Source organism: Pyrgilauda ruficollis, unplaced genomic scaffold (genome assembly GCF_017590135.1).
Source record: "Pyrgilauda ruficollis isolate IOZ18807 unplaced genomic scaffold, ASM1759013v1 scaffold276, whole genome shotgun sequence".
Classification (NCBI taxonomy): Eukaryota; Metazoa; Chordata; class Aves; order Passeriformes; family Passeridae; genus Pyrgilauda; species Pyrgilauda ruficollis.
The window spans coordinates 79,908-105,230 of record NW_024524111.1 but is presented as its reverse complement, the minus strand read 5'-3'; the positions used below and the strand labels follow the sequence as shown (position 1 = coordinate 105,230).

General features: G+C 52.5%; 1 protein-coding gene across 1 annotated transcript; it reads left to right on the top strand.

The window, feature by feature from the left end:
- Positions 1-1,834: 1,834 nt before the first annotated feature.
- On the top strand, positions 1,835-24,907 carry COL6A1 (collagen type VI alpha 1 chain). The gene is made up of 35 exons (XM_041471724.1): positions 1,835-2,074; positions 2,790-2,919; positions 4,541-4,741; positions 5,032-5,191; positions 5,327-5,449; positions 5,541-5,561; positions 5,743-5,763; positions 5,861-5,905; positions 6,169-6,222; positions 6,974-7,018; positions 7,123-7,149; positions 7,446-7,472; positions 7,564-7,608; positions 7,846-7,899; positions 8,399-8,461; positions 8,952-9,014; positions 9,174-9,227; positions 9,309-9,344; positions 9,501-9,563; positions 11,424-11,486; positions 14,673-14,735; positions 15,458-15,520; positions 15,633-15,683; positions 15,768-15,803; positions 16,358-16,420; positions 17,436-17,501; positions 17,877-17,912; positions 18,004-18,040; positions 18,792-18,800; positions 19,616-19,749; positions 20,833-20,942; positions 21,215-21,398; positions 21,599-21,773; positions 22,098-22,127; positions 22,857-24,907. Exons 1-35 carry the CDS (start codon positions 1,966-1,968, stop codon positions 23,465-23,467), a joined length of 3,072 nt encoding a protein of 1,023 aa, XP_041327658.1. The 5' UTR covers positions 1,835-1,965; the 3' UTR covers positions 23,468-24,907.
- The last annotated feature ends 416 nt before the right edge of the window (positions 24,908-25,323 follow it).

The window sequence follows — 25,323 nt, the reverse complement described above, 5'->3', positions numbered from 1 at the left end:
CCTAAGAGGAAATCACTCAGCTGAGCTGATGCATGAAGACAGATTCCTTCCCAGCAACCCCTTTCTGGGAGCTGCTGGCTGGTTTTCAAAATCCCAGGAGAGTTCCCTTGTGGAAGCCTGAGGAGGTGTGTTGGAAAGCCAGATCAGGTCTGATCCCCATGAATTATCAGGCAGCAGGACTTGTCCCTGGGTGTGCTTGCTCTCTGGAAGAGCATCATCAGTAGATCTGAGGTGTTGTGAAAATTTGCCTTGCAGTGCCCTCATCTCCTGGTGCCATGTGTGCAGCCCAGAAAAGCCCACACACCTCAGTGCCTGGGTGGTTGGTTGGACTTGATGATCCTTGACAGTCCCTTCCAACTCAGCTTATTCTGTGATTCTGTAAATTCATGTTGGAGTGAAAAAAGGGTGCCTGAAGTTTTTTTTTGATTCATAAGGTTTCAGTTCAGCACAGTCTGCAAATTATTTTCCATTTTTAGATGCTATTTATCCAAAAAGTCATTATTTGATGTATCTGCCTGTGTAGAGTGGACAGGGTCCTCCACTGCTTTAACTTGTAATCAGTGGAACTTCTGGGTTCTTCTGAGTTGTCTCAACTTGGGACACCTCCAACAGCCAAACCTGCAACGTTTCCGCCCGACCATCCCCACAGAGATGCTGTCAGAGGACAGACAGGGTGACAGAGGTGGCGGCAGCCCTGCACGGTCCCCCAGTGTGGCAGGTCTCCCACTGTCTTCATGCCACCAGCCTGGGTGCAAACTTTGTTTGCCAGCTGGCTTTGTGCTGTTGACTGTTTGCTCTTTGGAGCCATCAACATTTTATTTAATGCTTTATTTTTATTTTATTTAATGCTTTAAAATGTTTAATTTAAAGCTTTTGGTGCCCTGTGCGCTTTTGGGAGCAAGCTGTACCGGGTCAGCCCTCAGGTATTTCACCTCTCCCCCTACCCCTCCATAGCAATTAATACTCCCACCCATGTGCGGTTTGGCAGGACCTGGGACTTCTCCAGGACTGTCTCCAGCTCTGGCCATAAAGAGCAGATGGTCAACACCACCTTGGGGTGCCTTGCTGTAGAGGTCCTCAGGCTCTCCTGCCATCCTACCAAGCAAAAAGACGCTCATCTCCAGATACCCCTAAGGACTTGTGCTCCTGCTTCTACCTCCTGGCCTTGACAGCTTTGACCCTGTTCCCAGCTCCCTGCCCTGAGCATGGCCCTGAGGAGAAGGGTTTTTTGCAGTCTTGGGTGACCCTGTGGGTTTCTCGTCAGGAACAAGCCTCTCCTGTTCCTGACTGGCTTGAGCAGAAAGCCCTGAAAGCGAAGAAAGTGAAGAAAGTGCTTCTCCAAATGTGAGAAAAAAAGTCTCTCCAAAAGTCTTTGAAGAAAGTACTTCTCCAAAAATGTTGTGCCTCCATGGTGCCCCCCGCCCCCAGCTTCAGCTGTGCCATGTGGTGGGGACTCCCCTAGCAGAACCCGGACCAGATGTCCTGCAGGTTGGGATGTGATGGGAATGCCTGTCCCCCTGGTGCAGCTTTCTTGGCCCAGGAGCTGAGAGGAAAGTGCTGGCAGGTGTCCCAAGACCCCTGCCCCAGCAAGCAGGCTGAGCCCCAGCACTGGGCACTGCCTGCACCAGGGCTCCCTGCAAGGCTTGTGGGGGTCCCAGGCACCAGTGGCTGGGCTGCCATCGCCAGTACAGCGACATCCATAAAAAGGATAAGGAGAAATGCTTCCTCAGTTTGACTCACAGCTGACACCTCCTGATCCCTCCCTCCGTCCTCAGGCTGGAGAAGTCTCCTCCTCACCCTTACCCTCCTGCCTTCTCTTCCTCCCACAGAAACCAAGGGGAAAACGGTTTAAAAAAAAATCTTCAGCGACTCCTGCCTCCGGACCGTGGCCTCGCTCCGCTTCTGGGTTTTCCTGCCCTGCTTATTTCCTTGGATCCAGCTCGATGGTAATCTGAACCGAGAAACATGAGGCTGCGAGACTTTCTGCTCACTCTGCTGCTCCCGGCCGGCTTCCTGTGGTGGGGCTCATGTGCTCAGCGCCCAGAAATCATCACCCAAGTCTCAAGCACAGAAGGTAAGTCTGGAATGCTTTCCAGGGTGGTTTTCCTTCCCTGAATTAGCAGAAAAGCCTGACTGCTGTTTCCCTCCGGCACAGATGCCTCTGCTGCAGACACACAGCAGATTTGTCGGGACGTTTGGGCTTGCTGAGGACAGCAGTGTAGGATTAGAGAGGATAGTAAGAAGCACCCACTTTAGTGTTTTTTGGCACTTTTTCCTTGGTTCTGTCTGGTCAGGAGTTACCCGTAGCAGTGCGATGCAGGAGAGGGGGATAACAGTGGATACCAGTCCAGCTTTCTGAACTATTCTGGACTGGATGCTGGCTCTTAAGGGAAGTTTATGTTATTGCTCTTTCTTAAAATTGTATTTTTGGCAGGAAATTTTTACTTTCTTATTGCATTGATTGCTAAAATGGTTTCATTTTTTTGAGTGGTTCCTGCAGCTGCATGTTATTTGGTATAAAAAGTGGTATAGATCTTGCAAAGATATCCTTTGAATGGAAACAGGGAAGAAAGTACAAGAAAGTGTTAAATTCCACAAAATTATGTTTTCTGAAAAAGCGATCTTGCTCGCTCTCGATGCCAAGGGGGTAAGGATGTGAAAGCATTCCCCTTAGCCTAGATCCCAGGAGCCTGCTAGGAGGGAAATGGGGTGGGCAGTACGGGAAGCCTGGGAGGGGGAGGCGTGCAGCAGGACTGCTGGCCAATTCCTGCCTCTCCACTTCTTCCCAGACTGCCCTGTGGACCTGTTCTTCGTCCTGGACACCTCAGAGAGTGTTGCCCTGAGGGTGAAACCCTTTGGGGACCTGGTTACCCAAGTGAAAGATTTCACCAACCGGTTCATTGATAAGCTCACCCAGAGGTACATCCCCCGGGGAGTTTATCCAGACTGCTTTGGGGATGGAGCCTGCTGCTGGGTGGGATGCTGAGATTCCCCTGCATGTCTGTCCACAGAAGGAAAGAAGAAAAGCAGGGATGCTGGGGAGGGGGATGTGAGCATCTCCCCCCTGTCCCAATCCTCAGCTGCTCAGTTTTTTCTCTGTCTGTGCTGACAGCAGCAGTGCAGCTTTAGCAGGGCTGCTTGCACCCACTCTCAGGAAAGGCAGGAATTGCTGGAGCAGCAGACATGGCAGCCCAACCCCATCACCTCCGGGTGGCTGTGTGATTACTGTGCAGTGCCAAAGCCAAGCTGGTCCCTGTGCTCAGGACAGAACCACCCAGGTGCATGGGTGGCAGCAGGACCCCTCTGGGGTTAAACTCAGCACTCACAGGGTAAGCTGCAGAGCAAACCCTCCCTTGCCACTGGTGCACCCCAGCTTTGGGTGCCCCTTACCCACCCCATTCCCCAGCTCTTTGTCTGCCTCCTCCTCACGCACCTCTGCAGTCACCAACCAACGTCGAACCCTGGCTTTCCCAAGGGAATGCCCAGGCATGCCCAGGAGCACCAAAGCTCCTGGATCCCAGAGGGGGTGGTGCTGGGCTTGACTGCAGGCAGAAGATCCATGGATGCACAGGAGCACCACAAGTGCTGGAGGCACTTGGGTCCTGCCGAGCTCCTCAGGGCAGCAGGAGATGTGTGCTGGTGCCCAGAGGAGCACTGTGGCCATGTCCCAGTGCTGCACCAGCTGGAAGGGTAATGCTCTGTCTCGGGAGGGTTAGGAGGGGGTTAGCAGCTCACCTGTCCATTGCCCAGGCAGAAGAGTTGTCTCACAAGGCTTTGAGTGACCAGGAGCCTTGTGCTTGGGAACAACCTGCCAGGCCTCCATCAGTGCAGCATCACTCTACCCTGTGCAAGGCCCTGGGCTCAGTTCTGCAGTAGGATAGAGGGAACAGCAGTGGACAAGGCTCAGGTGGCTTTGGGACAGCTCCTGATGGGAAGATGTGCAACACCACTCCTTTGGGACTGGCCCCTGCTTACTGAAGAAGAAATCACATCCCTTTGGGATTGGTCCCCATATCCTGAAAAGACCTTTTTTGGGGGCAGTGGCCAAAGCACAGGTGGTGCTTCTTTCCCAGGGAGTCACAAGTGCTGGATGTGTCAGTGCACAGGACAGGGCTGCAACACACACACACTCATCCTTCCCCAAGTCAGAGCATCCTTCCAAGGGAGGCTGTCTGATTTTAACACATCTGGAAGTGGAAAACCTCTTTGCAGGGTGTTTCAGTGGTTGCCTGCCTTGCACACACACACACCTGGCTGTCTGGCCCAGCCCCTCCTGCCCAGCTCCAGCCTCTGGCACCTCTTCCAGAAACCTCTCTTGCCAAGCTGTTTGATGCCTGCAGATGCCCACCCACTGCATCGCTTTGCCCTTCCACCCACAGGACAAGCTACCCCGGGGCCCAGTGCTGTGCTTTGCATAGGAAGCATGTCTCAGCTTTGCAGGAGAGCAGGGAACCCTGGGAAATCCCCGTTCTGCAGAGGATTTGCATTTTCTGTGCTGGTGTGAGTGAAGCAAACGCTGTGTCCTGGTGCATCCATGCAGGTACTACCGCTGCGACCGCAACCTGGTGTGGAACGCAGGAGCGCTGCACTACAGCGATGAGGTGGTGCTCATCAAGAGCCTCACACCGATGCCCAGTGGGCAGAACGAGCTGAAGAACCGTGTGTCATCTGTCAACTATATCGGGAAGGGCACCTACACCGACTGCGCCATAAAGCGAGGCATCGAGGAGCTGCTCATCGGGTCAGGCAGCGAGGCTGCAGCGGGCATGGCAGGGTCGGGGGGGTGTGGCTCTGGTCGGTGGGAGCTTCTGGGTTGGGACATCCCTGTGCATTGTGCAGAGCTGTCCCCAGGCTGGGAAAAGAGATCACAGCGTGGGGACAGGGGTGGCAAGTTGCTCCAGCTTTGCTAGGATGAGGCACGCCCTGACCACAGGCCGGGGCACTGTCTGGGGTGAGTGTCCCCAGGTGTCCACACCACACCTCTCCAGCTAAATTCTTTCAACATTAAATCCTGTGTTTAAACCCTTCCAGTGGTTCCCATCACAAGGAGAATAAATACCTGATTGTGGTGACTGATGGACATCCCTTGGAAGGTTACAAGGAGCCCTGTGGAGGCCTGGATGATGCTGCCAATGAAGCCAAACTCCTGGGGATCAAAGTGTTCTCTGTTGCCATCTCCCCCAACCACTTGGTAGGGACCACACAGCAGGGATGCTCCTGGCAGGTGGTCCCCAGTGGGACCATGGGACCCTCAGTGTGACAAAGGAGGGGCACTCAGAGCCTGCATAGGTGCCCACAGGTCTCACTCTACCCTCCCCACCCCCAGGACCAGCGGCTGAACATCATTGCCACAGACCACGCCTACCGCCGCAATTTCACTGCCACCAGCCTGAAACCCACCCGGGAGATTGATGTGGAGGAGACCATCAACACCATCATCGACATGATTGTGAGCACTGCCCACCCCATGCCCAGCCTGCCCCCTCCCCAGGCCCCCCTGTCCCTCTTAAATCCCTTCTCTTTGCTTTCTTGTCTTGCAGAAACTTAACACGGAGCAATCGGTGAGTGTGGCCCTGTGACTGAGCCTGTCCCCTGTGGGCGACCATGGCTAGGGGGTCTTGGTGGCACAGCCCTGCCATGCAGGCAACCCCTGTAAGCCTGGGAAGCCTCCCCAGGGAGGGTGCAGGCTGACCCTGCTACTGCCACCTCCTCTAATGCTGTTTCCTCCTCCCTTCTGTACAGTGCTGCTCCTTTGAGTGCCAGGTGAGTCAGGCTTTTGAGAGCCCTGTCCCCTTCCCTCTTATCCCTCTGGTCCCAGGCAGTGCCTCAGGCTGGTCTAACCCACACATCTCTCCTGCAGCCTCCCAGAGGGCCCCCCGGACCTCCTGGCGACCCTGGCCATGAGGTGAGGGACTGGTTGTGGCTGTGCTGTGGGACTGGGGCAGTGGGATGGGCTCACTGGGCATGCTCAGAGACCTGGAATCATTATCATAGAACCAAGAAGGTTGGAAAAGGCCCCCAAGGTCACCTGTGGGGCATGGACCCACACCATCTGCTCCCTGTATCTGTGGAGCATTTCTGCTCCCATCCTCCCTGCTCTTCTTTCAACAGGTCATTGTTCTATTCCTGGGGATGATAAACTAACTGTGTTTCTCTCCTGTACTGCAGGGAGAACGCGGCAAGCCAGGTCTTCCCGGCCAGAAAGGAGAGGCTGGGGACCCAGTAAGTGAAGGACCAGCCCTGGTGACTCTGCATAGGGGCTGTTTTTTGGCTGCTTCTGGCCAGATCTCTCGGACACATCCTCACCAGCATCACCCTGTTTCCATGGGGTGTGCAGTCATGCATGCTGTGTAGTAGGGTGGCTCCTCCTCTTGCTACAAAGCTTCCTTGTTCCTCACCCAAAATAGCTGGCCCTCCAGCAGGACATGTCTCTGACTCATGTGTGCCAGCCCAGGGGTGGACTCTGGGCTCCCTCCTGCGTCCTCTGACACAACAAGCACAGCAGTGTTACAGGGAAACCTTTGGTAAATAACCTGAGAGCATGAGGACACTATTTCTCTCCTCCTCCCTCTTTTATTTTACTAGGCACACTTATTTTTGGGAGGCACATTTCTTCCACACACCTAAGCATGCAGTTACCCATCTTGTGTGCTCCCAAACTGGAAACCCCATGGCATGCACTTTTTCTTCCCAAGGGTTTTCTGCCCTTCTCTTTCCTCCCAAATGACGTGTCCCCAAGCACCCAGTTTCCCTCACCTCAGTGAAAAGCTGGAGATGGTGGAGGTGAAGGCAGCTCCTCTTGGTCCTCCACAATAATCCTGTGCTCCCAGCCCAGGAAAACAAGGAGCAGAGTTACGGGATAGGCTCCTTTGTGAGAGAATGGCAGCTGAGTCCCATATCAAGAGTCTGGGGGGATGCTGTCCAGGGGTGGTGACTGTATCTGCCTCTGTAACACCGTGTTTCTGTCCCCTAGGGCAGGCCAGGAGACATGGGACCTGTTGGCTACCAAGGAATGAAGGTATGTGGGGCTGCAGGCTCGCAGAGGTGGTTCAGAGGTGGGCCATGGGCTTTGTGCTGCAAGTGTTCTCATTCTCCGATTTCCCTTTCTCCCTTCCTCTCTAGGGTGACAAAGGAAGCCGAGGAGAAAAGGTGAGGACAGCAGAGATGTTTGGGAGAGATCCCTATGCCCCCATGAGTGGTTATCCTGGGCTGGCCCTGCAGCTGTGTGGTGTTGGGGTCTGCTAAATGCCCCCACATCCACCCCTCCTGCTGGCACTGCCTGAGCCAGGAGCAGGGATCCAGCAGGATCCAGTGGGATCCAGTGGTGTGCAGAGGAGTGGTGAATGCCTGCATGCTCAGACTGAGCTGGTGTGGGGACTGCACTGCAGTGGGGGGATGGATCTGCTTTGCATGGACATCTGACACCTCTGTCCTTCCCTCTGCAGGGCTCAAGAGGAGCCAAAGGAGCCAAGGTCAGTCGCTGCTTTTGCACCATTTTTCTCTGACGTTTGGGAGGCATTGGGAATTTGGGAATCACTTCATGGTCCTGGTACTCTGTTTCAGGGTGAGAAAGGCAGACGTGGAATCGATGGCATTGATGGCAGGAAGGTAAATCTCTGCTCCAGGGCACTTTGCTTGGCCTGAGCACCCTGACTTTTGCCCCTCCAAAACCATTGTTGGGTCTGGGGATGAAGTCTGTGGGGCAGTGGAGTTCCCTCCCTGCAGGGCCATCCATCTGCCAGCCAGAGATGGGGCTGTAATTTCCCTTCCAGGGGTCTGGGATGAGGGATGGGGTCTTCCCGTGAGTGTCACTCATTGGGAACCCCTGCTTTGGCTGCCTGACAGGGTGAAGCTGGATACCCTGGATTACCTGGCTGCAAAGGCTCACCCGGATTCGACGTAGGTACCCTGTAGGTGCTCCTTGCATGCAAATGAACAGCTCTGCCATGACTGTGTGTGGAAATAGGGAATTGCTTGGAAATGTGTGATGCTTATATCCTGGGCATGGCACCTCGGGGCTGGTCCTGCAGCAGTCTGCCTCATCCTTGTCTGGAAGCTGTCCTCAGTTGCCCTGGGGCTGCCTGACATTTCATTTTCCCAGTTTCCCTGCTTTTTCCGTGTTCCCGGGATGACACATTTGTGGTGGCACCAGTGTCACTGTAGTCCAGCTACAGCAGCCCAAAACCACCTTTTGCTCTCATTTTCCTCTGAGCTTCAGAAGTGTCAATGTGGGTGCAGCATTGCTTGCACAGGTCCATGGTGCAGGATTCCCTTCTGGCCATGTCCCTTCTGTCCATCCCAATTGGGAGCCACCTGCCAGATGCTCAGTCCATGGCCAGTTTCCTGCAGATGGTGTCACCAGTTCAGGTTTCAGTGACACTGCCTTTAATTTCAATAGGGAGCTCAAGGCCCACCTGGACCGAAGGGAGATCCTGGTGCTTTTGGACCCAAGGGAGCAAAGGTGAGTTGCTCTGCCCAGCCTCACACAGAGGAGGGATGCTGGGGAGGAGCAGGAGGGAGAAGTGGAAATTCCTTGCACTGACTGGGGCAAGCCTATCACAGAATCAGAATGGTTTGGATGGGAAGGGACCTTAAAGTCCACCTCATTCCATCCCCTGCCATGGGGGGTGGAACCTTCCACTGGACCAGGTTGCTCCAAGCCCTCTCCAACCTGGCCTCTTCACTAGAGGATGGCCTCCATCACCCACAGTGTGCCCACGGTTTGAAGGTGCCCACAAGCCTGGCACAAAACATCCCTGAGACATCAGGGGAGTGCTGTGAAAAGGTGGCTTTCACTGGGAGTGGATTAGGGAGGGATCTGTTGGGATGGGGAGACACCAAAACCCTGAAAGAGGCTTGGGGTGCACTGTGGCTCCTGACAGCCTCTGTGTTGTGGGAGCTGAAATCCACTGCTGGATGCAGTCTTGATGGTGCCTTGTGTTCTTGTGAAGGGGGAGCCTGGGAACGATGGAAAGCCTGGCCGACAGGGGGTTCCTGGCAACCCTGGAGAGAAGGTGCGTGAAGAAGCACCCTTGTGTGAACATCCTCTTGCTCTCTGTGAGAGGACCCCTGCTACAGCCTGGGCTTTGAAGCAGAGCTTGCCCAGAGCTCTCCAAGTGCGCAGGGCTTTAATCCAGAACTATCTGACTTGTTTGCATCCCCATGCCTCACAGGGAGTTCCTGGGAACCGGGGTGAGCCTGGACCAGCAGGAGAGACAGGTGACGAGGTGAATTCTCTACTTGTGATGCCCCTGTGTGTGCTTTCGGGCCATCCCCACCCCCTGACCACCTCTCTTGTTTTTCCACAGGGTGCTCTAGGTGAGGATGGTCCTCCTGGAGAACGGGTAAGTGAGAGCACACCTGCCCAGGGCAGGGGCTGGTACCCTCTGGAAGAGGAGGACGGGGCCTGGAGCTGAGCCTGCTCAGAGGTGGGCAGGGAGGGAGGGGTTTGCCCTGCTGGGAGCAGGCCCTGATTTTGTGATGCCACCATCTCTTTGCAGGGCAGCAATGGAGAGAGAGGACCCCCAGGCTCGCCGGGTGACCGTGGGCTGAGAGGACAGCCGGTAACTGCACCCGCAGGGCAGCCTTCCACATCTGCTTGCAAGAGGGGTGATGCTTGGAAGCCAGGGGCTGGGAATAGGTGTCCAGTGGCTAGTTCCACCAGCCTGTGGGCCAGCAGGCAAGCTCAGTGCCTTGACCTGCCAGTTTGGGAGGGATCTGCTGTTTCCCCTTTATGCTGGCAGGTGATCACCAAACAGCCAAAATCCAGAGGAGAGCATGCCCAGCAAGCCAAGAGCAAGTAAACACTGTCAACTCCTTCCTCACAACTGAAAAACTAGTTAATGAAGAGGAAAGAGTCAAGGTGTCCTCCTCTGGGTGCTCAGGGGCTGTGTGAGCTACCAGTGGCTCGGGCAGGAGGGCACAGGTACAATCAGCAGCAGGGCAGCATGAGTGGGTGTGGATGGAAGGGGGAACGCTCTTCCCTCCCCTTTTGAGTGGGAGTCACTAGGAAAGTATGTTTCCAGCCTGCTGGGGTGAGTCATCAAGTGTGAGCATGGGAGGGACAGGCAGGAACCGTCAGCAGGCCAGGACAGACATGTGGCAAGCGACATGCGTACGACAGAGGGAGGGGCAAGGGGTGCTCTGTGTGGGGTGGGGGTGGTGGGAGCCAGGACATTCCACAGCAGCACCCCATAATCCCATCCATCATTGCACCACTCATTTCCTGCCCCTGCAGCGAGGACGGCCAGGACCCAGCACCATCTTGGAGGGGGGCAAAGGTCTGCCCTGGGGAGGGGGCAGCTCTGGCAGGGGGCTTCTGGCAGCCTCCCCCTTCCTGTTTACTGCTCAGGGAATGCTGGTGCTGCTGCACGGCGTGTGCGGGGCAGATGTGTGGGACATGAAGGCACGCCAGTGTCCTGCAGTTAAATTGTTCAGCAGACGATGGGCTGCTTCCTTCCAACTTTGAGTCCAAGCACGAGGCTGCGTAACCTTGCCAGAAACGTCTCAGGGCCATTTGGAAGTTGGGTTTTTTATTTGCTGTTTGGCTTATGCTATCTGGATGCTTCTAGGTTGCAAACAACAGCTTTAGGTCACCAACCTCTCAACTGCTTCCCTCAAATTCCCCTCTCCTCTGCCTCCCTGACTTGCTCGTTCCTGGGTGTGCGTCTGGATGGGGAAGGTGCTGCAGAGCCAGCCTCGGTTTGGCAGTCACACTGCCCTGTTGGGATGCAGCTCTGCTGGATTTGTGGAAAGCTATTCAGTGAAAGGGAGCTGAGCCATGTCCATGGGGTATTTCCTTCTACTGGAACTGTTGGGGTGCAAAACCACTGAGACTCAGGATTTCTGCACCCTACTGGCCTGCCAGTTCTCTGCAAACAGCCTTGGCTCAGGCTTCTGGTTAGCAAAAGAAAGGGGAGAACATTGGCAGTGAGAAGTGAGCATGTCTCTCTTCGTCTGTAGCTCATTCACATGGAAATCCCCTTAGCTCCATAGGGATGGCAGGCTGGAGGAAAGATGCTGTGCTCCTTTCCATGCAGACTGCCCAGGGCAAGAGCTGCTCTAGAAGAGCAGCCATGGGTGCAGAGTGTGGCTAGTTTGGGTCCAGGGCCTATATCAGCAAAAGATTAATCTCTCCACACTTTTGCTTTTGTAGCACAAAATGGGTGGAAAAATGTCCCCTAGGTGCAAGCTTCACAAGGCCTTCCTCTTAGGGCTATCTTCTTGGATTCAATGTGGCCACACTAGCCTTCTTCCATCTCTGACAGCTCCCTACTCAATTCCTGAATCTGACTCAAATCCTGGTCTGTTTGGATGACTGCATTTCCATCCCACATCCATCCCATTGTGGGTGCTGCACCCCTGGTCCCCATTGCACACAGGTCCCTTTGCACCCACACCTGCTCCTCTGTGTGTGTTTTCAGGGACAGCCAGGACCACCTGGAGACCAAGGGCGGGAAGGACCCCTCGGTCCACCTGGCGATCAGGTAAGAGCTTGGTTTAACCTTCTGGATCTCAGATGGAAGTGGTTGGGACATCAAGGAGAGTAGGATGGGAGGTTTAACTGATGCCACAGCATCTTGGGGCACCTTCTCAGCATCTTCCAGACCAGGAAGCAAAGCTGGTGAAGAAGGGCAGGGATTTTTATGGGAACCCAGAATATGAACAGGGCCAAAAAAATGGAGACTTGGCCGCTGGACTGTGGGCAGAACAACCTGCACACCATTTCCCAATCCCATGGAAACAGATGTTGACACATCTGAAAGAACTGGAAACTGGCAAGTGCAAGATGCAGCCACACACAGAATGTTCAGGCCTGGGGCCAGAAACTGCTCACTTCAATCAGGGGTGTCATTGAGACATCTTCTGTCAGTGAGGATATCCTGACGTGGCCCCAGTGGTGTCCCTGACACTCTTGGTGTCCTGCAGAGACAGCCTCTCCCAGAGCCAGTGTTCCTCAAGTCTGCTGACTGCAAGGTGTGACCCTCCTGCTCTGGGGTCTGCTTGTGCCTTGTGTGCCTCAAGAAACAGATCTCAGACTGCACAGGGTTGCTGGAGAGCAGGGTTGACCACCTTCAGCCTGAGGAACGCTTCTGTCCCCTGCACAGTTGAAGGCTCCTTCTTCCCAGCTGATAACTTGAGGTCTGGATGTGTTGCTGGGTCACTCCTTCATGGCCATGGCACTGATTGCAATGGCCAACAAGATCTTTGCACCTGAGCAAGCACACCTTGACATCACCCTTGGACTGGGCTCTGTAGGACAACTCCCCTTCTACCCACACCATTGGAGTTTTGATGGATCCCAAGGTAGAGGAATGTATCAAGATAAACTCTCCCACACTGGCAGAGCAGGACTCCCACAAGAGGTGAAGCATGGAGGCCAGCATGCAGACAAATGTGAGACAGCTTTTAAACTCCTTTCTGCTTGGCCAGGTGTTGGAGAGCCCTTGGAGAAGATCTGGAGTGCAGAACATGAAGGGGGGGCTGTTGCATTCATATTGTCCCCAGCATGGGTGACCCCCATGTCAGACCTGCACTGTGCAGAGGGAGTTTGGCAGTATCCAGCTTGCTCAGGTGTCTTTTTGGGAGGTGGCCCTGGTGGGAAAGCAATTCTTCAGATGTGTGCATGTAATGATCCACTGATCAGTGCTGCAGGCTTGTGCCAGCAAAGTAGGCTGGAGCCCCAGCTGCCTCTACCTCTGTGTGGTAGAGGCACATTCCAGGTTCAAGGCAGGAGAAAGACCATGTAGAAGACAAAAATTTGGTGCAAGTGTGGTGGGGAGCCAGGCTGGGACAGATCATGCTTCCAGCCAGCCTTTCCTGTTGGGGAGGAAGAAGAGAAAGAATGGTCTTTCCTGTGGGCCACCAGTTTTCCCTCCCCACCACTGAACTTGAGTCAAACCCCTGTCAGAGAGGGAAACATTACAAAAGCAGCTCCAGTGCCTCCTCAGGCCAGAGGCTGCCCCAGTGCTCCCACCACTCCAGGGAGATTTGAAAAGTAGTTGCAAAGTGAGGATGATTTTTCCATGAGCTGAGGAAAAATGCTTGTGTTTGGCCAAATTAAAAAGAAATGTGTAATTAGGTTTGGGTAAGAGTGGGACCTTGGCAAACACAAGTATTTTTCAAGCCATGTTATCTGCAAGCTCTGGACCCTGGAGTGTGTTTCTCTTGGCAAGGGGAAAGTGCTCCCGCTATCCTGTGACTCCCTTTCATCCTGTTTCAATCTGAGAGAAGCTAAAGGCCAGCACGCTCTTTCCCTGAGCCTTGTGGGACAGGTTTGGTGGCCCTTCTCTATTCCTGACCATGGTGCCCGTCCCTTCTGTCGGATGCTTGTTGCACCCAGAGAAGTAGTGGACAAGATTTACTCACCCCAAATCCTGTGTCATTCATCATAAACTCCTCCAAGGCCATGAGGGATTTGTGCTGTGCGGCTGCAGTGAGGACGAGACTGGCCAGTGTGAGCCAAGGGTGCCATGGCTCCAGCCTTGGCTGCTGTGAAGGATCACAAGTTCCTGTCATTCCTTCCAAGATTTCTCTCTTCTGGGCTTTTGTGCAGAAGTAAGGTCACATGCCTCAAAGCAGTTCAGTGCTCTGCACTGTGCTATTTTAAGTTTTCTGTGCCCACAAGGACACCTTTCCTTGGAAGAAGGGTGTGTATGGCATGTATGGATGTTCAGCACCAGCTCTCTGCATCTCTCTGTCCTCTCCATTGCCTGGGGACTGGCTGCACACGCAGCTCCACACAAAATCCTGCCTGAATATTTGATGTGATGCCAGAGCATCACTACCCACTCATTGTCCACCATCATATCCCACCTCCTGGAAAGCAAACCCTGCAAAGGGCTGTGGGGACTGAGCAGAAGGTGGAGGGGGTCCCTTGGGCACCTGTGGAGCTCTCAGAGAAAAGAACCCTCCTCCTGCCTCCTCTCCTCTCTCGTGGTGTCTCTGGCCAGCCCTGCAGCTGGTGGAGCAAGCATTCGCTGCCCAGATGGGATGTAGCACCTTTGGTCTGTTCCAGCACATGCTGCCAGGGCTTTGCAGCCTCCTGAGAACAGAAACTCCCCAGAGCCACCCTGGCTGTGACCCAGACTTGTCCAAGCCATAAGGCACATGGAGGTTTGTGTCACCTTCAGGGTGATGTGCTTGCACCAAGGACCGTCCTCCAGGGGCACCTGTGTCACGGCTGATGAGGTGCCACTGTGCCACACAACTATGCTTTGATGCAAGAAAGCATCAGCCTGTCCTCCCTGGTCCTCGTCCCACCAGGTCCTCTGTTACTGGGGTGAGCTCTGAAGGAGAGGGATGGCTTTGAGGGCCTCGGCTGCCACTAAAAGCACATGATGTGTGGCCCATACCTGCGTTGTCACACCTTAGCCCAGAAAGCTTTTGGGTTTGGTTCATGCTTAGCAGGGATCTACCTCCCACAAGGTTTTGCACAGAAAATGGTGTTAAGGGAGGAAGGAGGAAAAGGAGAAGCCAGGCACGGCTCCTGAAGCACCTCCCCATCAGTATTCACCCTCATCTATAGGTCCATTTTAGGGCTTTCTAAGGTGGAGCTGACTTGCAGATGGGCACCTCTACCCATCAAATCACAAAACAAAGGAACCAGCCCTTCAGGGCAGGAGTGGCAGCAAGAGAATGCCCCTTTGACAGAGTTTTCTGTGTTTCCCTAGGGTGAGCCTGGACCTTCAGGACCCAAAGGCTACAGGGGAGATGATGGCCCCCCCGGCAGTGAGGTCAGTGCTGCTTCTTCATTGCTTTTTCTGCAGGGAGGGGATGCAGGGACAAGCAGCAGGTGCTGCCCGTTAGGGCTTTCCCCAAATCCTGTGGATACTGGAACGCTATTGAACCTATTGGTACAGGCTGCAGTACTGGCTTTCTGGCAGACACATCCAGGTGTTTCCATGGGTCCTTAAGGCCACAGCTGCCTTTTCCCTCACCTCCCACAGGTCATTTCTTGGAAAGGTTATAGCTACACCACAGGAGCTTCCCATCATGGGAGCTGGGGAAGATGCTGTCTGGGGGCAGCCACCTGAATCTGCCAGCAGGTTTGATCCCCAGGGTGGGGAGCAAAAGGAAGCCAAGCACGGCTGTTGAAATCCTAGAACATTTGATCCTAGTTTGAATCCTAGTTTGGGTTGAGACAGACCTTAAAGCTCATCCTGTTACCTCCCCCCTGCCATGGGCAGGGACACCTTCCACTATCCCAGGTTGCTCCAAGCCCCATCCAACCTGGCCTGGAACACCTCCAGGAATGGGGCAGCCTGTGCCAGGGCCTTCACAGCCTCTGAGTAAAGAACTTCTTTCTGACATTTAATCTAAATCCTCACATTGCTCTTGTATAAGCAGAACACCTCCACGGTGGGCTCGTGTTGGTAGCTGGTTGCCTCAGAAGTCATTGTCTTCCCAGATCAGATGATGTTGTGCAATGCTTGACTCCTTCTTCTGCCCCTTTCAGGGCCCAAAGGGATTGCCTGGAGCACCTGGGCTGCCTGGGGACCCTGGGCTGATGGGAGAAAGGGTGAGTGGTACTGCTGGGGAGATACACTGTCCGAGGAGACCAGCATCCTGCTGCCATGCTATCTGAGGGGTCTGCATTTCTTTATCTCATCTGTGTCTGCCTTCCTTTCCAGGGGGAGGATGGTCCTCCTGGGAATGGCACAATTGGATTCACAGGTGCCCCAGTAAGTTTTTTGTGTTGCCTTGAAACAGTTCTACCATTATGTCTACTTGTCCAACCTAACACACTTCCTTTTCTCCATCCCCAGGGGCAGCCAGGAGACAGAGGCAACCCTGGCATTAACGTAAGTGTGCTGCTTCCTCGGCCACACAGGATTTACCCTTGGTGGTGGTTTGGCACTTGGAACTTCTCTGTCAGCTGCATGTTGGAATGGGCTCCCTGAAGCAACCTGCATTTCCAAAACCCTCTTTTCTCTCTGCCCACCTCTCCCTGCAGTGGATGCTTCCAGTGGAAGTGTCCTGCTGTGGCTGTAACACGCAAGAGCAGCAGCTTGCACTGGGTGCTTTCTGAAGCAGTCCCAGAGCCAGAATTTGGGGTTGAGAATGTCACCCAGGTGAGCTGGATAATGCTATGCTGAGGGATCGATTTAGTGTTGGGTCAGTGGTTGGATTAGATCTTGGAGGTTTTTTTGAACTTAAACAATTCCATGATTCTGTAGCAGTGAAAACCACAAAAAAATTCTTGTCATCAAGATCACTGAAATCTGGTGCTGGGAGCCTGTGTGCTGCTCTCCACCCCCGTCCCAAGCCAACTCACAAGGTTACCACACGCCGGCACCAACTTCACCATGCTAGCAACAGCTAGTCACGCAGCAGTCTCATCCGTACTGTTTTTCAGGGAACAAAAGGCTATGTTGGACCTAAAGGTGATGAAGGGGAAGCTGGTGACCCTGGCAATGATGTGAGTAATCATGCTGAATCCTCTTTTCCTGTGAGCACAGTGCAGGAGCCTTGGGCAATGATGGGCCAGAGCCCATCAGACTTTGTAAATATTCCGCCTTTTGCCTCTGAGCAGTGACTGATGGATGGCAATGGGAGCTCCCTCCAGGTGTTCATCCTGTGTCTGACAGCTGGCAGACCTTCACATTTGTTAAGCTGAGATGGGCATCACCTCTGCAAGGCTTTGTATGCTTCCAGACAGCACTGATGATGATGGCACTGGTGATCTGAGCTCCATCACTACCCCATGAAGGGAGATTTCCCCAGTGTCCCTTCCAAGTCGTCATTTAATTGGGTATAGCAACCTCAGATAACGCTTCAGTGGTGAAGCAGGGCTCATGAGACGTCTGGAGGGAAAGGTGCTGTGTGGGAATCCTTAAAATCAGAGGGTTTTGGTAAAGCTGCAAAAGGCAGGCCCTAGTGACAGCAGAACTGTGATTAGAGCTAAGCAGTAGCCATAAGATTTGTCAGCAGAAAAGTTATAAAAGAAGTAGAAAAGTAAGGGCAAACAGAACAATGGTCTGTGTATTAACACTTGTCTAGAATAAATCCCTAAGCTACAGGTAAGTCTATCTAGTGAGATATTAGGAAGTTTTAAGCTTAATAATGGAGCTCTGTGCATTGTATTTTAAGGTTTACAAGTAGATATTGTATCCAAAAGAAGCAAGCATTGTTTAACCAAAAGGAGGTGGGCTTATAGTGGTTGGATGGAGATACTGTCAATATGCTTTTGCTTTGTGTGATTGGTCAAAAATCTTTTAAAGTTGTAACACTGAGTTCTTTGTCTGTTGCCGGGGATGTGAGCTGCTGGCATCTTGACATTGTCATCACCATGCAATGAGACTGATGCTGGAAAATGAACAGCTCGAGACGCGTTCCCCAGCAGTCCCATCCCGTTGGTGATTTGTACACAGACCCCCAGCCAGCTGCCCCTGACACATACAGATTTATGAGTTTTTGTTTTGTTTTCATTCCAGAACCTGACCCCTGGGCCCAGTGGCATCAAAGGAGCAAAGGGCCACAGGGGACGTGAAGGTCCCCCGGTAAGTAAGGACCCCGGCAGGGTTGGCCCCAGTGGCATGCATCCCACCATTCCTCCATCCTTCCATCCATCCCTCCATCTCTTCATGCTCTGGGTGCTCTGGGAGCAACACCAAGCCATGCACACATTGTGTGTCCTCACTGCCTTCCCACCTGGGTGTACGTGGCACATGTGGAAGTGGATCTTCTCCTTCCACCTCCGTGCAGCAGCAGGGAATCATGCAAACAAGCAGATATTCCTTCTCCAAGTGCAGGGGCTAGCAACTGGGAAGCCAAGAGGCTTTTCACAACTCTGCATTGCTTGGCAAGGTATCATTAGAGTACACCACAGATAGGACTGACTGCTCCTATAACTCCTCTGTGCTTCTGTCTGACAGGGACCACCAGGACCCGTGGGGCCTCCAGGACCAGATGTGAGTGGGACGGGATTGGGGTGCTGCCTGCTGGCCTGCTCTGTGCATTGCTTTTGCTGTTAATCAAACATTTCTTTTCCTCTGTTTTCAGGAATGTGAAATCTTGGACATCATCATGAAGATGTGCTGTAAGTATCCCTGTACCTCTCCTCCCACCTTGCTCACTGCCTTGCTAAGCAAGAGGCAGCTGACTTTTCCCTGTTCTCAGGCAGTGGAATGCCATCCATGGGCATCTCTCCACTTTCATGAGCCACAATTAAGTCCCCTTGATCCATGCACCTCCAACTCCATCTCTAGAGTAGCTCATAAAACTGTGTCTCACTTATATGTGGCATAGACTGGTTTTTCTGTGGTTCTGTACAGGGAAAACATAAGCAAAGTTGTATAAAATGCTTGAGTGGCCCGTTTTGCAATGGTTTTTTTTTTCCTAAATATCATTATCTAAATTCCCCCCTGGGAAGGGGGGGCCTGGTTTGGGGTGTCCTGCCATGGGGAGAAGTAGCGCATATGTCCTGCAGAGGACTTCTGGCCCATGGCCAGTAATGAAGTGCTGGAATGACACAGGGTACTTGGAGAACTGACTGTGAGCTCTATACTCTGGTGATTTACTTAGCTGTTATTTTTATTTAAATAAGAATGCATCAGCATGTGCAGACACAGAGCTGTGTGTGTGTGTGGTGCTCCAGGTCAGGGCATCACAATCTGAAATGGGAAAGAATCTGGGTATTTCAAGTGGGAGAGAAATCTCCATGAGCTTGGATTGTTCAGGCCACGTGTCTGTGAGTTTGCAGAGACACAAACCTGCAGTCTGCATTAGGGTGTGAAAAATCCTTTTGTCAAGCATTTTAATGTTGTCTCTTTCTCTCCCTTTTCCTCTAGCTTGCTGCGGTGAGTGTTACTAGGCAAAGTTGCTCTGCAAATATTTGCTAGTCCTTCTCCCTCCTTGCACCCCTCCCTTTCCCTGCTCCTTGCCTTCTGCTATGGAGATGTACTGAGAGCCTGTGAGGGAGAACCAGGCATGAGCCAGCCAAGGGAGGGCAGGAAGCACTCTCTGAGAGTGCCACACAGATTAAAGGCAGATGTGGATGGGTTCTGCAACTGGAAAACGGCTGTAAAGGGTGCCCTGTGCCAGCAGGGTGGATTTTCTCCTCCCATTTTACAGTTGGGATGTCTGTTCTGGGCACACTGTGGATCTAGCTCTGTCCTCTTCCTTCCAAATCTTGTGCTGGTCAGAAGAGGAATGTGCTGGGCTTTACTCCCTCATGCTTCCCTGATAGGTTGGGTTTGCAGTCCAAAACCTTGAAGGGAGAGCCAAGGGCACATTATGTTCTTCAGCTATGAGAAAGCGGGGAGCAAACTGAGTCAGCTTCCTCCTGCCCACCAGTGCCACCTCTGTCCTGCTGGGCTGGATGAATGGAACAAGTGAGAAGGCTTATGAGGAAATCGGTTATGGAATAGTTACTGGGTGGTTTAAGGGTACTCACAGCCTGAAAATGCTACATGTCTTATTAGGGAGCAAATGCACATGGAAAAATTTGTAAACTGGCTCTCAAGTCTCCTATGCAGCTATTCTCCTGCATTGTTTTACATCGTGCTCTGGGGCATAGGCACCCAGCTGGGCAGGGCTGCAGGAGGCATCAGCTACTTCCTTTAGAAATGCTTCCCTGCAAAACATGTCCCTCCACTCCTGTGCCTTGTTCCAGAGTGCACCTGTGGTCCTGTCGACCTCCTGTTTGTGTTGGACAGCTCAGAAAGCATTGGCCTGCAGAATTTCCAGATTGCCAAGGACTTCATCATCAAAGTCATCGACCGCCTGAGCAAGGATGAGCGGGTCAAGGTAAGATTTCCACTGAGTGCTCTGAAATCCTTGTGTGAACTCACTTATTTTTCACTGCAAGCAGGAAAATGGGGAAGTGCCCCCACTCCAAAAAGCCTCCACCAGGCTTGGCTTCAAGCTGGGGGTGGATCTTCCCAAAATCATAGAGTGATGGAAATTAGACAGCAGATCATTGTCCCAAAATAGACATTTCACTCTTTTTGGGCAAAGTGACTCTGTTTCCTCCATGCCCCAGAGCAGAGGGTGCATCGAGCATTCAAACAGCCTGATCAATCAGTGTCTCAGTCTCTCCCTTGTTCTGATGAGCATTTCAGGTGTTTGGAGTGTGTTGGAAATTTCTGATGTCCAACTCCCACACTTGGATTTAGGTCACCAATTAAGCACTCTACTAAAAATGACCCTTGCAGCCCAAACCCGGCAATACTGTCCCCATAGTGAGTCTTTCAGTCTGAAGAGGGACAGAAATGCTTGCTCTCCTTCCTAGCTCCCCTCTGGTAACCTGCTGCATGTTTTATTTGCCTCTGTGATTTGAAGGGCTGTTGGGAATCCAGACTTTCCTGAAGGTATAACCAGCCACATTTAAAGCACATAATCTGCTGTTGAATACTAGTGTGGTGGGCATACATGGGGTTTTTTGTTGGCAAAGAGCCAGTAATAAACAGAAAAGGTAGACCTGGGTAGCAAAATCACTGTGTTGGAAGAAAACCAGGAGTTTTGAAAACATATCTTCTCATGGAAGCATAGAATCCCCTGAGTTGAAGGGGACCCAAGGATCGAATCCAGCTCCTGACTCTTCACACAGGACAATCCCAAGAATTCCACCATGTACCTGAGAGTCCAGTGGCTGCTGTTGAGATCAGTGAGCTGTGAGATCTAGGTTTGAGTCTCTTTTTCACTTACTGTCTCACCAAACTGATCCCAATGTGCATCCACTCCTGGTGGGGCTCTGCCTGGCCAGAGTAAGTCAGAAGAGAAACATCAGAGCCTGCCATGAAGGCATTCAGGAGAAACCATCAGCAGATTCTGAGCTTCTGGGTTCCCCTGAGGTATCTGCCCCTAACTGGTTTCTGTTGTGTCCCACAGTTTGAAGCTGGGGAGTCCCGTGTGGGCGTTGTGCAGTACAGCCATGACAACACGCAGGAGCTGGTGGCCATGGGGGATGCCAACATCGACAACATCGGAGCGCTCAAGCAGTGAGTCTGTGGGGTCTGGCCCAGGGGACCCTACTTATCCCCCATCCTCCATATCGAGGCCAGCAGCTCCTGCAGCTGCAATGATCTAGATGTCCTTTAGTGGAAGGTAGTGGTTGGTGGCATCCTAAGTGGTGCTAAGGCTGAACTAAGGAGCATGCCATTTTTCCACCCAAATCCCCACGCAGGGGTGTCTCCCTGGTCACAAGCTATGTTCTTGCTCCTCCAGTACCCATGGGCAGGGCTGGCAGGCTCACTGGTGTCTGTCCTTGCAGGGCAGTCAAGAACCTGCAGTGGATCGCTGGGGGCACCTATACTGGGGAGGCCCTGCAGTTCACCAAGGACAACCTGCTGCGGAGGTTCACATCCGACAAGCGCGTGGCCATCGTCATCACAGATGGGCGCTCCGACACCCTGCGGGACCCCACCCCGCTCAACTCCCTGTGCGATGTCACCCCGGTAAGGGCATGGGAGACCTGCCGTGCAGCAGCTGTGCGGCACAGTGCAGGCTCTTTGGGCGTCTCCATGTCCTTGCTGCACAAGGCTAGGGCAGGGGCACAGGTGTCACTAGAAGCACTATCACAAAGTGGCAGGCATACACAGTTATGGATGCATTAGATGATGAATGCATCCAGTGATGGACTCGAACTTCCCCACAGGTGGTTTCCCTTGGGATCGGTGACATTTTCCGGAACCCTCCAAATCCAGATCACCTGAATGACATTGCTTGTTTAAGCAGACCAACCAGGCCAGGACTGTCCATTCAAAGGGACAACTATGCCGAGCTCCTGGATGACACCTTCTTGCAGAACATCACCTCATATGTCTGCCAAGGTGAATGAAAGGCGGTGGCTGGAGGCAATGGGAAAGGTGATGAGGGATGCAGGATGCCCTCCCTTGTGTCCCCCCAGTCATGCTCTTAAGCAGGGACAAGGGTATCTCATGTCTCAGAATACTTTGTGGTCAGGTCTGCATCCTCACCTGCTGCAGGACATGTCTGTCCACACCATTTTTCATGCTTGTTCATAGCCTTTGCACAGGTGGCAAAGGTGGGTGTTCACCTTCTGCAGGTAAACTTCTGTCCCTTCTGTGCCTCTGTGGGACAAGTGGTTTTCCTGGGCCAGCTGGTGACATTAATCTCTCTTATATTCTTAACAGAGAAAAAATGTCCTGACTACACCTGCCCAAGTGAGTATTGACTCCTCATGCCACGCTGAAGGGCTGTGGGTGGTGTGATGGGGGAAGTGGAGCTTTTGTTTGTGGGAATGCATGGTTTGGGCACCTCTTGCAATGGGGATGCTCCTGGTCTGGAGAGGTGAGCAAAATCTGTCAGACACTCTCAGGGTCTCTCTCACATGCACACCCCAGCCCAAAGCAGCTGGGGAAAAGCGTAGGTGGTTGCTTCTCTGGCATCTCAAACATAGAGAGGAGACTGTGAAAGTTCGCAACCCTCCCAGGTTTTAGCAACTGACCTCATTACCTGTTTCCATGGCAGGGATATTGGAGAAAGGTGCTTGAAAAGTGAGAACAGGGAGGGTTTAATGGAGTACACCTCCAAGTCAGAAATGTAATCAGTCCTCAGATTGATTGATTGTAATCAGTCCTCAAATTTCCATGAAAAGAAGGGAAGTGAGGAGGATGAAGTGGTTCCCCAGACATGCAAGGAGAGCCACTGTGTTTAAACAAGAGTCACTAGACTAGACTCAGCCAAATAAACATCTACAGCCTATCCTAAACCAAATAAAAGAAGGAATGAATGGGTGAAGGACAAGCACTGGGGGAGGGGAAAGAAAGCTAGCATGAGTGGAGATTTCCCGAGTCTGACAAGGCAGGAAGCCTGTGAGACAAGCCAGTGACTTTATCGGCTTTCCATGGAAGAGCCAAAGTGTAACAAGCCCTGGACCTTTCCCCTTGCAGTCACCTTCACCGGGTCAGCAGACATCACTCTGCTGGTGGACAGCTCCACCAGCGTGGGGAGCAAGAACTTTGAGACCACCAAGAAGTTCGTGAAGCGGCTGGCGGGGCGGTTCTTGGAGGCCAGCAAGCCCACTGACGACTCTGTGCGCATCTCGGTGGTGCAGTACAGCGGCCGGAACCAGCAGAAAGTGGAAGCTCAGTTCCTGTACAACTACACGGTCATTGCCAATGCCATCGACAACATGGAGTTCATGAATGATGCCACGGACGTGAACTCTGCTCTGCAGTTCATCACAGAGCTGTACCGGCGCTCTGCCCGCACCGCGGCCAAGAAGAGGGTGCTGGTGTTTTCTGACGGACACTCCCAAGGGATCACTGCCAGGGCCATTGAGAGGGCTGTGCAGGATGCACAGAAGGCTGACATTGAGATCTACGTGCTGGCAGTGGGAAGCCAAGCCAATGAGCCCAACATCCGTGTCCTGGTCACGGGGAAGAGCGCAGATTACGATGTGGCTTACGGGGAGCGGCATCTTTTCCGTGTGCCTGACTACACCTCTCTGCTGCGTGGTGTCTTCTACCAAACTGTGTCCAGGAAGATAGCTGTTGACTGAGCATCTGGGTGGGTTTCTGCCAAGGCCATAGCTGCTTCTGTCTCACCTAAAAAATTTTAACAGTATTCTTGACCAACCTGAGGAATTTACATCTATGCAGATAACGTAGTGCCACAGCCTGGTTGTACTTAGTCCCCTCCTTTCTCTCTCTGCTTCATCATCTGAGTCTCTACTCTGTTAGCCTCAAATTCCCTCACTGCCCATGACTGCCCTCCCTTCCCACAGCAGGAAAACACAAGCACACCTAGCAATAAGCCATCAGAACACAAATACCAACCTCATCCCACTGTGTTTTTGCCAAGAATCAGGATGAGGGCTTTTGTACCACTAAGATCCAGCCTGGTCTCTTAAGGCTGATTATGCTCTTTTTAGCTATCTTTTTTTTTTTTTTTTTCCATTTCCTTCTCTCTTTCACACATCAGTTGAGCACTTGCCCAGCTCATCATGATCCTAACCTAATGCTGTGCTTCGAGTGAAATATTCACACTTCAGCAAGCTTTGAGAGAGGATCATTGTCACAGCTGGCAAGTTTGGTTCGTATCTCCCATGCCTGGGGAGGAGGGAGGGCTGGACGGCACTACCCAAGCTGTGTGCAAGCATCTCTGGTCTCCAGAGCCAGGGGATGGGACACTCACTTCCCAGGGCTGGGGTAGAGGTGGGTGGTGGAGCATCCCTCAGAACTGATGCTCCCATTCAGGGCAGGGAGGCTGGACACCAACCAAAGGAAAGATGGGCAGCAGCCTTTGGGGAGGGGGAAACCCTTAAAAGAAGCAACATAACTGCACTCCTTCACTTACTGATCTCATGGTCCTACAGTGAAACCAGGAACCTCATGAATAACCTGATAACTTGTTTTATGGTTCAGCCTCCATTCTGGAAAATCTCTCTGAGCCCAGTTAGTGGGATTTTTTAAAATTTTTTTAATTTTTTTTTTTTTTTAAAGAGCAAGCTGACTTATTCCCAGTGAGCTCTCTTGGAGTACTGTTTCTATACAACCACCAAGGAGTTAGGCACCTGGGCCCTAGGGAAACCCACTAACTGCACTATATATTGAATTAAGGCCTCATCCTCAGCCCAGAGAAGTCAAGTGAAAGGCTGCCATCATCTCTCAAGGTCTTTGACTCACACTCTAAGATATATTGACAAAGGTGCTATCACTTATGTGGGTGATGTGGGCCCTTGGTGTTTACACAGTTGTTTCCGGGACCACACTGAAAATGTGGTTTGGCTGGGTGAGATTTTGTTTCAGCGCTTCCACTGGTGCTCTTGCTATGAATTCATGCACTTCGGAGAAACCAACAGCGACTGCCAGGTATCGGCACCCCAAACTCCTTACTTTGTATCCAAAACCCCATTGTACCAGTTAGTTTTATTTTATGCCTGTGTTTTACTAAAATTGTCCACTTTGGAAATTTGTCAAATAAATTGTTTTACACAGTCTCTTTGGGTGTTTGTCTGACTTTCTCCCTCCCAGATCTTGATTTTACATGCTAAGAGATCTCTAAAAGGTTCTTGGGGACCCCACACCTCTGTGTCCCATGGCTTGTCACAGCTTTTCACTGTGGATTCCTGCAAAGTGACTTGTTCCCCAGGCAGTGGGGACACTCAACAGGACATGGTCTCATGTGCTCCTCTTAGTCATGCTGCCTCCATGTCTGTGGAGATGCTTGTTGGGCTCCCTGGAGCGCTGGGGACACCTCACTCACAGCTGGAAAGTCTGAGGAACAGCTGTGGGGTGGCTCTGCGGGTGGCAGCTGTTTGTGTCAGATCTCCTGCTCTCTTTCTCTTCCATGGGAAGTCAGGAAAAAATGCCTTCACATTTGCCCTAAGAAAGGCAGGTTTTGTTACAGCTCAAG